We start from the raw sequence: 18,758 nt of genomic DNA, 5'->3' as shown, positions 1-18,758 counted from the left end.
GAAACAGGAAGATTGAAGCTGATCGAGACATGATACGTAAAATACAGAAACAGGAAGATTGAAGCTGATCGAGACACGATACATAAAATACAGAAACAGGAAGATTGAAGCTGATCGAGACACGATACATAAAAATACAGAAACAGGAAGATTGAAGCTGATCGAGACATGATACATAAAATACAGAAACAGGAAGATTGAAGCTGATCGAGACACGATACATAAAATACAGAAACAGGAAGATTGAAGCTGATCGAGACACGATACATAAAAATACAGAAACAGGAAGATTGAAGCTGATCGAGACACGATACATAAAAATACAGAAACAGGAAGATTGAAGCTGATCGAGACACGATACATAAAATACAGAAACAGGGAGATTGAAGCTGATCGAGACACGATACATAAAAATGCAGAAACAGGAAGATTGAAGCTGATCGAGACACGATACATAAAATACAGAAACAGGAAGATTGAAGCTGATCGAGACACGATACATAAAAATACAGAAACAGGAAGATTGAAGCTGATCGAGACACGATACATAAAAATACAGAAATAGGAAGATTGAAGCTGATCGAGACACGATACATAAAATACAGAAACAGGAAGATTGAAGCGGAGACAATCAATAGAAAGAGAAGAATTGACACACGTTAAATAAAACAACAGAAACAATTTAATTGCGAACATGCATTCCCTGAAGGACACCAAGCAAATTATTTATCTTTCCTTATCTACAAGTCAACAAGTGAGATTTTTCACACGTAATTACTATTTTTCCTGGAAAACTAAAATCTCCGGGCAACATTTATCAAGGTGTTGTGAATGTCTGTTGGATGGGAAACTTTTATATGGTTTTGTGAATGTCTGTTAGATGCTAAACATTTACATGGTTTTATGAATGTTTGTTGGATAGGAAACATTCATCATGGTGTTGGTATATAATTCCTAATGCAAATCCTTCATCACAGGGACCTAGTAATGGCTTATAATCACCACCACAATATTACCCCACAGGGACCTAATAATAACTTATAATCAACACCACAATATTACCCCACAGGGAACTAGTAACTTATAATCAACACCACAATATTACCCCACAGGGAACTAGTAACTTATAATCAACACCACAATATTTCCCACAGGGAACTAGTAACTTATAATCAACACCACAATATTACCCCACAGGGACCTAGTAACTTATAATCAACACCACAATATTACCCCACAGGGACCTAATAATAACTTATAATCAACACCACAAAATTACCCCACAGGGACCTAGTAACTTATAATCAACTCCACAATATTACCCCACAGGGACCTAATAATAACTTATAATCAACACCACAATATTACCCCACAGGGACCTAGTAATGACTTATAATCAACACCACAATATTACCCCACAGGGAACTAGTAACAACTTATAATCAACACCACAATATTACCCCACAGGGACCTAATAATAACTTATAATCAACACCACAATATTACCCCACAGGGACCTAGTAATGACTTATAATCAACACCACAATATTACCCCACAGGGACCTAGTAACAACTTATAATCAACACCACAATATTACCCCACAGGGACCTAGTAATGACTTATAATCAACACCACAATATTACCTCACAGGGACCTAGTAATGACTTATAATCAACACCACAATATTACCCCACAGCGACCTAGTAATGACTTATAATCAACACCACAATATTACCCCACAGGGACCTAGTAATGACTTATAATCAACACCACAATATTACCCCACAGGGACCTAGTAATGACTTATAATCAACACCACAATATTACCTCACAGGGACCTAGTAATGACTTATAATCAACACCACAATATTACCCCACAGCGACCTAGTAATGACTTATAATCAACACCACAATATTACCCCACAGGGACCTAGTAATGACTTATAATCAACACCACAATATTACCTCACAGCGACCTAGTAATGACTTATAATCAACACCACAATATTACCCCACAGGGACCTAGTAATGACTTACAATCAACACCCCAATATTACCCCACAGGGACCTAGTAACGACTTATAATCAACACCACAATATTACCCCACAGGGACCTAGTAACGACTTATAATCAACACCACAATATTACCCCACAGGGACCTAGTAACGACTTATAATCAACACCACAATATTACCCCACAGGGACCTAGTAACGACTTATAATCAACACAGCATTATTACCCCACAGGGACCTAGTAACGACTTATAATCAACACCACAATATTACCCCACAGGGACCTAGTAATGACTTATAATCAACACCACAATATTACCCCACAGGGACCTAGTAATGGCTTATAATCAACACCACAATATTACCCCACAGGGACCTAGTAACGACTTATAATCAACACCACAATATTACCCCACAGGGACCTAGTAACGACTTATAATCAACACCACAATATTACCCCACAGCGACCTAGTAACAACTTATAATCAACACCACAATATTACCCCACAGGGACCTAGTAACAACTTATAATCAACACCACAATATTACCCCACAGGGACCTAGTAACTTATAATCAACACCACAATATTACCCCACAGGGACCTAGTAACAACTTATAATCAACACCACAATATTACCCCACAGGGACCTAGTAACAACTTATAATCAACACCACAATATTACCCCACAGGGACCTAGTAACGACTTATAATCAACACCACAATATTACCCCACAGGGACCTAGTAACTTATAATCAACACCACAATATTACCCCACAGGGACCTAGTAACAACTTATAATCAACACCACAATATTACCCCACAGGGACCTAGTAACAACTTATAATCAACACAGCATTATTACTCTTTATATCTTAAAACTTGTTTTGTTAGTTAAAGCTTTTGGGGTTTAGATAAAATCATAAGTTGCAATCTTTTGTGAAGTGAATTATGGAAGAGAATGACCCCTAATCAGGAGTCCAACGGCATGACAGTAAGCAGTGATTAAATACAGAAGGATCAATACAGAGACACGATCGTTAGCTTCTCGTGAAAACACAACTTCTGGGATACATTAGGACAAGCAAGAGAAGCCAAGGAAATCAAGAGAAAACAAATTGCAAATTACTGAAAATTTTTGAAGCAGATTGGTTATATGATGAGGTATTAGGTAATTTGATATGGTCATCTGCCAAAATAAAGAGCTGTGTTCATCGTCAGGTTTAAAGGGAGATAAGCAATCGGAATGATTGAAAGTGTTAAAAAATAAGCTGATTAGCAGAAATAAGACAAAAATATTACCCTCCGCTGCATGTTTGGATAAAAACAAAATCAACAGTAATTATGATCGCCACCAGGAAAACAAATCTGTTTTATAATTTGGAGTTATAATAGCCTCTCCTACAGGAAACTGTAAACCAACCTTGTTCAGGAATTTCAAAATGATGTTTCGTATTGAAATGTGGTTTATTCAAATCATAACAAAATTTGGCAAAGAACGACGCATATATAGGTGGAATGAAGCTTATGTATTAGTTAAAACATTTATTTTGACAAATCGGAGCTTTCACAATTTGACAAATGACATTTACAACTGATGAAAGATCTGTTTTTTCTAAAGGAAAGCTTAAGTCAGTAGTAAACAAAATTTCTAGTAGACAATTTTCTCTTTCTTTATATTGTCTTATTTTATATATACAATGGGTGGTTTACAATTCCAATGGACACTTATAAAATTCTCTAAAACATGCCATACTATACAACTACAAAAACATATCGTCATCAAACAAATAACATTTCATCTTTTATAGTATGACACTATTTTATTTATCTTCATTTTTGAAACTATTCTGTCAACATTAAAAATGTTTATATATAAGAATTCAAAAATTCTGTGTTCGAGAATTTGAACTTTGCAAAACACAGGGGAAGATAACTCACGTTCATCTGCACTGACTTCTTCACTTCCACTTTGGTCTTTACTCTTCATGAATGGGAATTTTTTTGTGAATGAGAAATTTTTCTTTTTCTTTTCATTAGCAGCTGCCTGTAAGCTACCATTTGACTGGAACAGAGAGAATTTTTTAATGATCGCAAATTTCAATTTTATCAGAAAAAAAATGGCTTACCATATGACAAATTGACATGCTTCAATTTATTTAAATTATTTTCCTTAATGTACTGTTTATCCAAAAATAATCAAATGACCAATGCTATGTGACACTCTAATGTGCAAATGCATATATATTTACTCATTAAAATATTAAGAAATGAATTATTTCAAATGGTTTTGGAGACATGTTTCAGAAATACTGGAATCAGTGACTTTGACTGTTTTTATGGTAACCAAGTAGTATAAATACAAACTGAAAACTCCTCTCCACTGACATGTGTAGGAAGTTTCATGGCACGGGTTTTAATAGCCACTACTACTAGACCATATGATAGATGTGTGTAGAAAGTTATGTGAAGTTATATTGAACAGTTTGGTGATTGGCTCAAGAGATTTCGATTATTTGTGTCCATGGTAACCATGAAGATATAAAAACTGAAAATTCCTCCACAGCAGCTGTTGTATGCAGAAAGTTCTGTTTATTTTGAATGGTTTAATTTGAAACTAAAAACTCCTCCATAGCAGAAAGCCACAGTAGACCACTCGAATGATGTGTGTAGAAAGTTTTGAAAATCTATCTTAAAAAGTTTTTAAAATATGCTCCGGAAATGATGAACAGAATTTATGATCCGTTGCCCACCTTTGCTGTCAGGAAGATTTATTTACTAGATTTAAGCGTTATTTTTTTGTAAAACTATCTAAATGAATAGAGGTGATGATAAAGCACTTTAACACAAGTCTAATTTATTACCAACACCAAGATAACATAAATAAACTGAAATATCAAAGGAAATTCAACTTAGAATATTGGTATTGTTATTTGTTATTACACCTGTAGATTGAACAATAGGCCCTTAAATATAGAATAACAACAATGTTCTTACCTTTTCACTTGTTTTTCCTGTAAATTTCACATTTTTTAGCCGTGCCCTTTCCTTTCGATCCACACTGTAACAGGAAACAGACATGGTCCTTCTATATATCAACGTATAAGGTCAATATCTATAAGTCTCTGGCCTCTATGACAATGTTCTTTCAAAAATACTGAGCAATTGAAATTATTTTTGTTGCCATACCAACACACTGAACTGATGTTCCAATGAGCACTGCTTCAAGTGCTTCAATAAGCTCTGGGTTACCTGCTCCAATGAGCTCTGGGTCACCTGTTCAAAGTGTTTCAATAAGGTCTGCATTAAGTGCTAAGTTTAATCAGATGAATGGCACAGTAAACTTGTGCCATGAGCCTCCAGTGATGCCTGCCCAATGAGCTCTGCAGTAAACATCAAAGATTTCAAGTGAGCCCTGATCTTTATCAACAAGCGCTGGCCAAGGTCCCAGTAAATCTGGATTGTGGGACCTTAAGACTGCTGTTACCGGTCTCTAGTGTCAATATAACACTGATGCAGTGGGCCAATAGAGAGAATCTGCATGGCAGCCGACCTGCACCGACACCATACTGCAGTATTGACTTTCAGGCTTGTAAGTCTGGGGAGGGACGAGCCATTTATCTGCCTCATGTCTATACAAACTGCTTTCTTAAACACTGATCATTATTTTGTGACAAGAAGGCGGGGAAATATTCTCCTGGCTGAAGGTGAAGTCTGCCCCTCTCCCAGTCGACTTGTTCCTGGTAAACATGTTATTAGTTTTCGTTATAAATCTGGGGTAGCTCTATCTCAGACAGGGGCTATTAATCGAATATCAGAATCTTCTGTTCCAGCAAATCATATGCCAAGTTTCTATACAACAACTCAAGGCTCAATTATGTAAATTCTCTATTGCAGCTGATGTCAGCAAAGTTGAAACTTAACTAGATAAATCTGCAGATACACAAACCCCGTCATAGAAATGTGAGATTTAACATCATTTTGTAGCATTGCGAATCAGTTTATATTTTGACTTTCAGGTATTGATCCATTTATTGATCGACTAATGCATAAACAGTACCGCTAATTATCAGGGGTAGCATGTCGCATACCGATGCTCAAAACTTTGCAATCAACTGAATATAGAGGTTACACAACGACTGGTTGTTGGAAATGGAATTTATTTCACTACGAGTAAGTTATTTTTTTAAAGTTAGAAAAGACACAAGCTTTAGTGAGTGACTTTTGTAACTTTTAAAAAAATAACTTAGATGAGTGTGAATTCCATATCCAAAAATCACGAGTTGTGTGACCTGTTTCTACCATAATAATATCGGCTTGAATCAAAGGTAAACAATTTCTGTATCTTAAGTACAGATTTTATTGTTGTTTTGCCAAAATGATGTTTGGTTATGTTACCTGTACATGGTGGTAGAGACAGATGTTTGGTTATGTTACCTGTATACAGTGGTAGAGACAGATGTTTGGTTATGTTACCTGTATACAGTGGTAGAGACATATGTTTGGTTATGTTACCTGTACATGGTGGTAGAGACAGATGTTTGGTTATTTTACCTGTACATGGTGGTAGAGACAGATGTTTGGTTATGTTACCTGTACACAGTGGTAGAGACAGATGTTTGGTTATGTTACCTGTACACGGTGGTAGAGACAGATGTTTGGTTATGTTACCTGTACACGGTGGTAGAGACAGATGTTTGGTTATGTTACCTGTATACAGTGGTAGAGACAGATGTTTGGTTATGTTACCTGTACACGGTGGTAGAGACAGATGTTTGGTTATGTTACCTGTATACAGTAGTAGAGACAGATGTTTGGTTATGTTACCTGTACACGGTGGTAGAGACAGATGTTTGGTAATGTTACCTGTACACAGTGGTAGAGACAGATGTTTGGTTATGTTACCTGTACACGGTGGTAGAGACAGATGTTTGGTTATGTTACCTGTATACAGTAGTAGAGACAGATGTTTGGTTATGTTACCTGTACACAGTGGTAGAGACAGATGTTTGGTTATGTTACCTGTACACAGTGGTAGAGACAGATGTTTGGTTATGTTACCTGTACACGGTGGTAGAGACAGATGTTTGGTTATGTTACCTGTACACGGTGGTAGAGACAGATGTTTGGTTATGTTACCTGTACACGGTGGTAGAGACAGATGTTTGGTTATGTTACCTGTACACGGTGGTAGAGACAGATGTTTGGTTATGTTACCTGTACACGGTGGTAGAGACAGATGTTTGGTTACCTGTATACGGTGGTAGAGACAGATGTTTGGTTATGTTACCTGTACACGGTGGTAGAGACAGATGTTTGGTTATGTTACCTGTACACAGTGGTAGAGACAGATGTTTGGTTACCTGTACACAGTGGTAGAGACAGATGTTTGGTTATGTTACCTGTACACAGTGGTAGAGACAGATGTTTGGTTACCTGTACACGGTGGTAGAGACAGATGTTTGGTTATGTTACCTGTATACAGTAGTAGAGACAGATGTTTGGTTATGTTACCTGTACACGGTGGTAGAGACAGATGTTTGGTTATGTTACCTGTATACAGTAGTAGAGACAGATGTTTGGTTATGTTACCTGTACATGGTGGTAGAGACAGATGTTTGGTTATGTTACCTGTATACAGTAGTAGAGACAGATGTTTGGTTATGTTACCTGTACACGGTGGTAGAGACAGATGTTTGGTTATGTTACCTGTATACAGTAGTAGAGACAGATGTTTGGTTATGTTACCTGTACACGGTGGTAGAGACAGATGTTTGGTTATGTTACCTGTATACGGTGGTAGAGACAGATGTTTGGTTACCTGTACACGATGGTAGAGACAGATGTTTGGTTACCTGTACTTGTTAGTAGAGTAAGATAAGAGACTAACCGTTTTTTACTGGGAATGATGCCCATGCCCTCCTCTTCCCCGTCGGGCGTGACACGCTTGGCCTGCCACCACTCATCATCACTAGCATTCGTTACATGTAGGATATCTCCGTACCGGAATGGTAGTCCTTTACTAGGTAGACCACTGTCTTTTGAAGGGTCGTAGTCGAACAAAGCTCTTCAACACAAACATCAGAGAAGTAGTTTAGACAAAATCAGATGAAACTACTTTGATATTCCATAACTATAATATCATTTATCACATAGTAGTGTTAGGTATATAGCTAGATTAACTTGTGAAGTGGGACATAAGTTTCCTGTTTTTCAATAGTGGTCTAGAAATAATTATGGATCAAGCATTTATTACAGTTTTTATGAATCTAAATGTTTGAAAATCAGTTATTTGATGAAAAATGTGGAAAATATCTATTCCTGAAAATAAGAGTAATGAAAAATAACGGTACTGTATCTGTGTGGGCTGGTGGCTTTCATCATAACTACTCCCACATATATACTGTATATAGCTAGGTGTATAAAATTGCTATAAAATTCCAGGAAGGTGTTTATAAATACACACTTCTACTTTCACTTTAAGACTACATACCTCACATAAAGTGTTCGTTTCTGTGTTGTTCGTAAGCTTCCTGTGCTTGTGTTCATCATTTGTTCCCGTAAATCCTGAATCTTGGCTTCAAATCGGTTATATTCTGAAGTACATCAAAAACATGCAGTGTCAGGCTTCTAATATCGGAGGGGATATATCTATATTTAAGTGTCCTCATATCCAAACATTTCTTTCTATTCAGTATTTACTCAGCACGTTCTGTATTCACGTGAGGGAAGTGGTACAGACTGGCAGTTGTTTACAGTTAATGATTTCTCCTATCGCCTGTACAATGGTTCGTCCTTCTATCACACTCCTCCGTGTCAACATCAGCATTCTCTCAGACATCCCATAATTATATTCTGTAGTCTTACACAATCTAACATAGAAATCAGTACTTTATTGTACAGCATATATTCACACTCTTGAACAGAGAAATCTTCAATTTATTTCTAATACATTTTCAAATAAAATGTTTTCACAATGTCTAAAATATATTTACAGCTAAATATTACGTGTACTTTAGCTGGGCTATCAGACTATTGGTCAGTTACAGTGTTTGTGTGTTTATTTACGTCTTCAGGGAAATTACAGACACACACAGAACCATTACTGTACGATGGCTTCTGTAACTTCCTTCACACCAGATCAGACAGAAGCCATTGATCTCACCACAGAATCACACACCACTAACAGATCACATCACTGTCCTAACAGACCACATCACTGTCCTAACAGACCACATCACTGTCCTAACAGACCACATCACTGTCCTAACAGACCACATCACTGTCCTAACAGATCACATCACTGTCCTAACAGACCACATCACTGTCCTAACAGACCACATCACTGTCCTAACAGACCACATCACTGTCCTAACAGACCAAATCACTGTCCTAACAGATCACATCACTGTCCTAACAGACCACATCACTGTCCTAACAGACCACATCACTGTCCTAACAGACCACATCACTGTCCTAACAGACCACATCACTGTCCTAACAGACCACATCACTGTCCCACACACCGCTAACAGACCACATCACTGTCCTAACAGACTACATCACTGTCCTAACAGACTACATCACTGTCCTAACAGACCACATCACTGTCCTAACAGACCACATCACTGTCCTAACAGACCACATCACTGTCCTAACAGATCACATCACTGTCCTAACAGACCACATCACTGTCCTAACAGACCACATCACTGTCCTAACAGACTACATCACTGTCCTAACAGACCACATCACTGTCCTAACAGACCACATCACTGTCCTAACAGACCACATCACTGTCCTAACAGACCACATCACTGTCCTAACAGACCACATCACTGTCCTAACAGACCACATCACTGTCCTAACAGACCACATCACTGTCCTAACAGACCACATCACTGTCCTAACAGACCACATCACGTCCTAACAGACCACATCACGTCCTAACAGACCACATCACTGTCCTAACAGATCACATCACTGTCCTAACAGACCACATCACTGTCCTAACAGACCACATCACTGTCCTAACAGACCACATCACGTCCTAACAGACCACATCACGTCCTAACAGACCACATCACGTCCTAACAGACCACATCACTGTCCTAACAGACCACATCACTGTCCAAACAGACCACATCACTGTCCTAACAGACCACATCACTGTCCTAACAGACCACATCACTGTCCTAACAGACCACATCACTGTCCTAACAGACCGCATCACTGTCCTAACAGACCGCATCACTGTCCTAACAGACCACATCACTGTCCTAACAGACCACATCACTGTCCTAACAGATCACATCACTGTCCTAACAGACCACATCACTGTCCTAACAGCCCACATCACTGTCCTAACAGATCACATCACTGTCCTAACAGACCACATCACTGTCCTAACAGATCACATCACTGTCCTAACAGACCACATCACTGTCCTAACAGACCACATCACTGTCCTAACAGATCACATCACTGTCCTAACAGATCACATCACTGTCCTAACAGACCACATCACTGTCCTAACAGACCACATCACTGTCCTAACAGACCACATCACTGTCCTAACAGACCACATCACTGTCCTAACAGACCACATCACTGTCCTAACAGATCACATCACTGTCCTAACAGATCACATCACTGTCCTAACAGACCACATCACTGTCCTAACAGACCACATCACTGTCCTAACAGATCACATCACTGTCCTAACAGATCCACATCACTGTCCTAACAGACCACATCACTGTCCTAACAGACCACATCACTGTCCTAACAGACCACATCACTGTCCTAACAGACCACATCACTGTCCTAACAGACCACATCACTGTCCTAACAGACCACATCACTGTCCTAACAGACCACATCACTGTCCTAACAGATCACATCACTGTCCTAACAGACCACATCACTGTCCGGGTACAGACAGCCTACCTCTATGCAATATAGACATAAAAAAAATTCAGTTCCCAGTCCCCAGGGGGCTGTTCTTACCCTCTACACAGGATCACAGACCCTGTGACCCAAGGGTGCCTTACAGAACATTCATGGTCAATTACTATGTGTTATTCAAAGTAAATATATGGTCCCCAGTCGGCTGTTTTGTGTGTATTTCGGTGTAACTCTACTGTGAAGGAAAGCAATCCCAAGTATTTAGGCTCAGGGTCAACAGGGACATGATCCTACTAACATTTAGATTGGCTACCAGAGTTTTGGTAAAGATTGGCTCAATTAACTAGATTTAAAATCTAGCTTTAACTAGATTATCTTTCCCCTAGTTTGGGTCTAGATTACCTTCACTGTATATCCTAGAGACCAATTATAATATTCTAGAGACAGTGACCAGTCTGACAGTATGTCAGGTCACCTAACCATTCAATAATGTTTATATTGTAAACCTATCATGCCATGATATTTCAGCCATTGTTTACTGCCAATATTCCGAAGATTATTATTACATATTATATATATTAATTTATTATATATGCATTGCCTCCACACAGCTCTGGAGAAAGGATGACTAAATATCAAGGTCAAATTAGCCCTGTTATTTTACATCTTAGGTTTTCTGTAGAAATCAATATTAGACTTGACTTGAAAATTTAAATTTTACCATATTTTTGATAAATTTTGGGCTGTTACTATAGTTTTAGATTTTACCATATTTTTGTTGAATTCCTGGCTGTTACTGTAAACTTACCGTCTGGTTTATAAAGGGCTACAATTTTTACCGTCTGGTTTATAAAGGGCTACAATTTCTACGGTGTCCCCGGCACCCTTTAGTGTTGCTGCTGCTTCTTCATGTGTTGCTAGTCTCAAATCAGTGTTATTTACCTACAAACACAACAACACATTCTTAGGTAAACTTCACTACACACAGTATGTAACCTACCTAAGACCTCGGCAAACAAAGGGCATTAACTCTGTATAGTACCAGTATGCCACTTGTTGCCATTCCAAGAGACTGTCACAGAATTTGGTAATTGAAGGTAATATATGTAATATGTATACCTCAGACAAAGTGACCTTGGGTGAATAAAGGGCATTAACTCTGTATAATACCAGTATGCGACTAGTTGCCATTCCAAGAGACCATCACAGAATCTGATAATTGAAGGTAATATACGTAATATACCTCATACAAAGAGGGCTCGGGTGAACAAAGGGCATTCACTCTGTATATAATTCAGTACCAGTATGTGACAAGTTTTTTTTCTTTTCTAAACATCATACTGAACAAACTTCCTGATTTACTGTTTTTGCAGGTAAAACCATCATCACTGCATGATCATTTACTGTCTACATTGGAATGTTTACAAATGACACAGAATATGAATTATTGATAGGATCCTGTATTTCATAAAGCTGTTCTGTCTTGCCAGGACACGTATCATGTATGGGGTCAAAATTGTGGATATACAATAAGTTAGGAAATAAAATGAGTCTAAATAAAGGTGAATAGAAGGGGAGGTGTACCGTACAGATTTTAAAGTTAGACAATCTAGAAGTATAGAAAGAAGTATGTGCTCTGAACTAGTGCTATTATTTATAAGATTTCTGATGCTTTCATGCTTTTTCTCTCTGTGTACAATATATTATATATTCTGAATACATTTTAATACAGCACCAACCAACAACTCTAATTGTAATTCAGTATGCTGCAGAACTTACTGATAAAATTTGATCCCCTCTGCGTAGCTCTCCTCCGAGATCAGCCGGACCACCGGCCAAAATGAAGGACACGAAAATTCCTTCTCCATCTTCTCCACCGACAATGTTAAAACCTAGCCCCGTAGATCCTTTCTTTAGGATGACCTTTCTAGGCTCCCTGTAACGATAAAAAAAGTACATGAGAATGCATGATTTACACACACACTGGGGATACATACTGACCAAGCTACAGAAATCATAGGTATACATTTATTGTTGCAATCGAAGATTTCAAGGATTCGTGTAATCGTTTCATTCAGGCAGCTCACGACTCCAGGACCTAGTTATGACTGGGCTATGCTACAGCCTGAAAAACAAATCTGTAATTAAAGTCAACATCTTTACTTTGAGTTTCAAGACCTGAAGCAGTTTTTTTTGGAGATCCACTTGGAGTGGTCACCTGAAAAATGAAATCTTTATGGAAGTAGAACAGAAATAATTACATACATATATACCCGATAATAACAATTCAGTTCCTGTAAAAATATACAGACACACACATTTATTTGTAAGGATCAGATTCCCTATAACCGTCCATAAAAACAGATGTGCCAGGGAGTTGAAGTTCTTACTATAACCAAAATGGTTGTTTAATTTCTGGATGATTAAAATCTCAGTTCTAATAAATTTCATAAAGTTTGAAGCAAAACAGGTATTTTTCATATAAGTTATTAAGAGTATCACAATTTTCTAACTTTTACTCTCAATGTGTTGATTTTTTCCTAATAATCAGCACATGGACAAAAATGCCTCTATAAGTAGATCAGACAATAAATTTTCTTCATACTCGAGCTCTCAGCTATATTCTATCCTCGACACAGCTATAGAAGTTTGTTCTTACATTATTTCTTTTCACCCTTTCAAGATCACTTGAAACAAAAAGGTGCTTTTCTTTCCTTTTTAAATTAAAGAAAATATTACAAAACTGTTTACCATTTCTGAGAAAATGGTTCTTGAATACTATACTCGGTCGACTGAAATGTTTTGGAGTTTGGTGTTTGAACTGGTTTAAGACATTCTCTACTTAATCAGCATCAGATATGTGAATGCCAGGCCTGTTATTAGCTTTAGAGAGGTACCTGAGCCTTATAAAACCCCGACCATTAAACAGTGCTAGTCAATTCCAAGCCTCCATCCATTCTAATTAGACTGCTATCAGGTAGAGTATTGCCCCGAGAACTTAATGAGAAATTACAGTTTTAAGTACATCTAAAAATGTACGATTGTTTTTTAGCTGTTTGATATTACAGCTTGCCAATTTCTATCAATTTCTTGTTACCAAACCCAGAACAATTACAGGATGCTGTTTATTGTTTACGTTCACTGAAGTGTTGTTTTTACAGTATTTAATCTGACAGTGCAAGACACCATTAAATCACTTAGTTAAGCAAGCGATCCCAGAGAGACACTCACCATATCAGGTCATTAAGAAAAACCAAGATATCTGAGAGACACCCACAATATCAGGTCATTAAGGAACAGCAAGATATCTGAGAGAGACACCCACAATATCAGGTCATTAAGGAACAGCAAGATATCCCATAGAGACACCTACAATATCAGGTCATTAAGGAACAGCAAGATATCTCAGAGAGACACCCAAAATAGCAGGTCTTTATGGAAAACCAAGATATCGATCCAATGGTGTTTTTCCTTTGCTACTTTGGGTATTGTTTTTTTCCTTAGCTGCCCTGAGAATTGTGTTTTTTACTTTGATATCCTGGGCTTAGTGTGGCCTTAGTGTTTCTATTGGTAAGTAAGTTATACACTTTCTCAGTAGCGATATAGATTCTTGAGAATGAATGAGCCTGGGTGTTTCTTATGGTAAGTAAGGTATACACTTTCTCAGTAGCGATATAGATTCTTGAGGATGAATGGGCCTGGGTGTTTCTATTGGTAAGTAAGGTATACACTTTCTCAGTAGCGATATAGATTCTTGAGGATGATTGGGCCTGGGTGTTTCTATTGGTAAGTAAGGTATACACTTTCTCAGTAGCGATATAGATTCTTGAGGATGATTGGGCCTGGGTGTTTCTATTGGTAAGTAAGGTATACACTTTCTCAGTTGCGATATAGGAGAATGAATGGGCCTGGGTGTTTCTACTGGTAAGTAAGGTATACACTTTCTCAGTAGCGATATAGATTCTTGAGGATGAATGGGCCTGGGTGTTTCTACTGGTAAGTAAGGTATACACTTTCTCAGTAGCGATATAGATTCTTGAGGATGATTGGGCCTGGGTGTTTCTATTGGTAAGTAAGGTATACACTTTCTCAGTAGCGATATAGATTCTTGAGGATGATTGGGCCTGGGTGTTTCTATTGGTAAGTAAGGTATACACTTTCTCAGTAGCGATATAGATTCTTGAGGATGATTGGGCCTGGGTGTTTCTACTGGTAAGTAAGGTATACACTTTCTCAGTAGCGATATAGATTCTTGAGGATGAATGGGCCTGGGTGTTTCTACTGGTAAGTAAGGTATACACTTTCTCAGTAGCGATATAGATTCTTGAGGATGAATGGGCCTGGGTGTTTCTACTGGTAAGTAAGGTATACACTTTCTCAGTAGCGATATAGATTCTTGAGGATGAATGGGCCTGGGTGTTTCTACTGGTAAGTAAGGTATACACTTTCTCAGTAGCGATATAGATTCTTGAGGATGAATGGGCCTGGGTGTTTCTACTGGTAAGTAAGGTATACACTTTCTCAGTAGCGATATAGATTCTTGAGGATGAATGGGCCTGGGTGTTTCTACTGGTAAGTAAGGTATACACTTTCTCAGTAGCGATATAGATTCTTGAGGATGATTGGGCCTAGGTGTTTCTATTGGTAAGTAAGGTATACACTTTCTCAGTAGCGATATAGATTCTTGAGGATGATTGGGCCTGGGTGTTTCTACTGGTAAGTAAGGTATACACTTTCTCAGTAGCGATATATAGATTCTTGAGGATGAATGGGCCTGGGTGTTTCTACTGGTAAGTAAGGTATACACTTTCTCAGTAGCGATATAGATTCTTGAGGATGAATGGGCCTGGGTGTTTCTACTGGTAAGTAAGGTATACACTTTCTCAGTAGCGATATAGGAGAATGAATGGGCCTGGGTGTTTCTACTGGTAAGTAAGGTATACACTTTCTCAGTAGCGATATAGGAGAATGAATGGGCCTGGGTGTTTCTACTGGTAAGTAAGGTATACACTTTCTCAGTAGCGATATAGGGGAATGAATGAGACATCACTCTGCTGGTTGTAGGCCTACACTCTGTCAAACCAAACCCCCTTATTAATGACTTCCATAATTACCACGGAGAAATAAAAAGAGCCTCTCCTGAGAGGAGAGCCTCACCATGGCCGATTACTGTCACAGTGGTATAGATTTTATTTACTGGATCCATTCACCTCTCAATTTTGATCAGTTGATGTATTTGTTATTGTTTTTCACTCTTCTGGAAGCAGTTGTTCCAAAGTGCACAGTGCACAGCCCGGTGTGCCCACAGTACATCTGTACTACCACAGAAAGATTCAGTTTACAAACAAAATCTTAGGCTGTACTGTATAGACTGATGATTACACATAAAGCACACTTCCTGACCTTTCACCTCATCACCAAAATTACAGGGGCACTGATTATACCCTTCCACAATATACACCATGTGTACAAGATGGTCTTTCAAAACTTATTCTTAGCTAATTTTTTTCTATGAAAAATCATGTACATGTATATCAATTTTACTCAAGAAGACATTGTTTCACTGAACTAAATCAGAGAATTGTGACGCAGCAGGAGATCAAAAACATCTCTAACAGGAAGAAGATCATTTATTTTACAACGCTGGAGAATTTGTGTATTATAATGACAATTCAATGATTATATTCTGTTTGTGTATTATAATGACAATTCAATGATTATATTCTGTTTGTGTATTATAATGACAATTCAATGATTATATTCTATTTGTGTATTATAATGACAATTCAATGATTATAATGACAATTCAATGATTATAATGACAATTCAATGATTATATTCTATCACAGAAATGACCCTTTGATATCCCAGTCCATATTTCTCTCCCACCCGTCAAAGTTAGTCACATTGGAACTAGTGTTCTACTGGCAGCGGTGGTCATATTTTCTATCACACCATGGTAAATGTTTTCAATTTTATTTGGACAATTAAATTTATCAGTATATAGATATGTTTGTAAAGTCATACTAGTAACATTCCTTTGGACACAATTTGGCAACAAATGTATTAATTTCTTCTTAAATGAATATGTTTGTTACAATACCGACTTTTGCCATACATGTCTGAGATCTGCATTCCAGACTGGACACCATATTACCAGTTGGTAAAACCAGATAATTTCATACAATGGAACCTCATTATCTTGAAGTCAATGGTGTCATGTATCAAATGTTTGACATAATGACGTAATTTCATATAGCATCTTTATACTGTCTGAACTAAATTTCACACTGAGTTATCAGAGTTTGATTTTACTTGTCATTAATAAGTCTGTAATTCTGTTGTAGATACTGCCAAAATGTCAGGGACAAAACATGACCGTATAATGGGGGACTTATACTGTAAATGGAAAAGCTCAGCCAAAATTAACGACTTTCAGTATATTACATTTGATCTAATGCAGCCATAGAAAATGTCATATGGTTGAGACAAATTTTGTCTAATAGGACAACATCAATGCCGTTTGTCACCTCTTCATCTCAGCAGTGTAAGACTTCTCTCAATCATGGCAGACATTCACCTCATACCACAGATACTCCTACGCAGTTCCAAAATATTGCCACCTCTCTCTCAGCTGTGATCAATAAACTCTGCACGCGCCCCACAGTTAGTCCCATATCTCCACAGTAATTTAGTTATCACATTCCATAACTTCATCTTCATTTACAGGCAAATTTTTAAAGGTTACAAAGAAACAACAAGGTACAGAATGCCGAGGTATTTACCCACATGGAATTATAGTTTAGTGTTCAATCCTAATGTAGATACTATCATCATTTATCAATCAGACTATAATCATCACCAAAATATTAAATAAAATATCTAGAAACAAAATAGACTTCAAGATAAGTAAATATTACCCATCATATTCATTAACCTATCTTGATTAAGTGATTGAGACTATGTAGCTAGATTCTGTAATCATATTACTCATAAAAGTTTGGTTTGTTTGGTTTGTTTTTGTTTAACTTCCTATTAACAGCCAGGGTCATTTAAGGACGTGCCAGGTTTTGGTGGTGGAGGAAAGCCGGAGTACCCAGAGAAAAACCACCGGCCTACGGTCAGTACCTGGCAACTGCCCCAAGATCATGAAAGAGTAAGTTTGCAATTAATATCAAAGTGAATTTTGAGTTTTTTGGTGGGTTTTTTTCCCCCTTTTTTTTTAATGTGAAAGATTGAAATATGATCTTACTCCATCAACTGGATGAAACCTTACAAGGTCTTTAAATAATACCAGAATTACGTGCAGTTATATGTGTCATCTGTCCCTCTTTGTCAATATAAAATCATAAGCATGTTACATGGGTACTCGAGGATATATTTGAAGAGACTAATGAAATTCATTGATTTTCTTTTAAGTCCAGAAATTTGAGGTAAAAACAAAAAATCCAAAAATCATAGAAAGCTAGTAAAATGTATAACAGCTCTAACCTAAGCTTGATTGCTCTAGCTTTTATAGTTTGTCAGAAACAGCCTAATATGCAAGAGCGCAACACAAAATTTCAAGGTTAACTTTTTTCAAAAGTTCAGAAATTAGAGATTTTTACCCCAAAAATGTGGAAATATGAAATATTTTCAGAGTAGTAGGCTCTACTACCCATGCTACATCTATGATTGAGGTTTTTGTCGGTCTAGCTTTCTCAGAAACAGAGCTAAACGCAAAACCTTAACATTGTTAATGCCGTCGCCATTGGAAATGCAACGATTTCTAACATCCATCGTAGGAGACACAATATACCCAAAAAAATCTGTGGAACAATGAAACCCTTAACTCCC

The 18,758-nt window shown here is 37.6% G+C and overlaps 1 protein-coding gene across 7 annotated transcripts in view; it reads right to left on the bottom strand.

The window, feature by feature from the left end:
* The window catches only part of LOC117342022 (disks large homolog 2-like), a 264,368-nt gene that overhangs the window by 18,545 nt on the left and 227,065 nt on the right, over nt 1-18,758 (bottom strand). For 6 of the 7 annotated variants that reach the window (XM_033903973.1, XM_033903975.1, XM_033903977.1 and 3 more), the window contains 7 exons: nt 12,702-12,858; nt 11,762-11,864; nt 8,509-8,611; nt 7,906-8,082; nt 5,013-5,076; nt 3,957-4,080; nt 3,318-3,323 (listed from right to left, as the gene is read on the bottom strand). In XM_033903973.1, the coding sequence (XP_033759864.1) occupies nt 3,318-3,323; nt 3,957-4,080; nt 5,013-5,076; nt 7,906-8,082; nt 8,509-8,611; nt 11,762-11,864; nt 12,702-12,858 (734 nt within the window). The remainder of the gene's footprint in view (nt 1-3,317; nt 3,324-3,956; nt 4,081-5,012; nt 5,077-7,905; nt 8,083-8,508; nt 8,612-11,761; nt 11,865-12,701; nt 12,859-18,758) is intronic. The other variant, XM_033903974.1, reaches the window with a different exon arrangement.

The sequence above is a fragment of the Pecten maximus genome, chromosome 14 (genome assembly GCF_902652985.1).
Source record: "Pecten maximus chromosome 14, xPecMax1.1, whole genome shotgun sequence".
Lineage (NCBI taxonomy): Eukaryota > Metazoa > Mollusca > Bivalvia > Pectinida > Pectinidae > Pecten > Pecten maximus.
The sequence above is the reverse complement of the archived record's forward strand: the minus strand, read 5'-3'. Positions and strand labels throughout refer to the sequence as shown.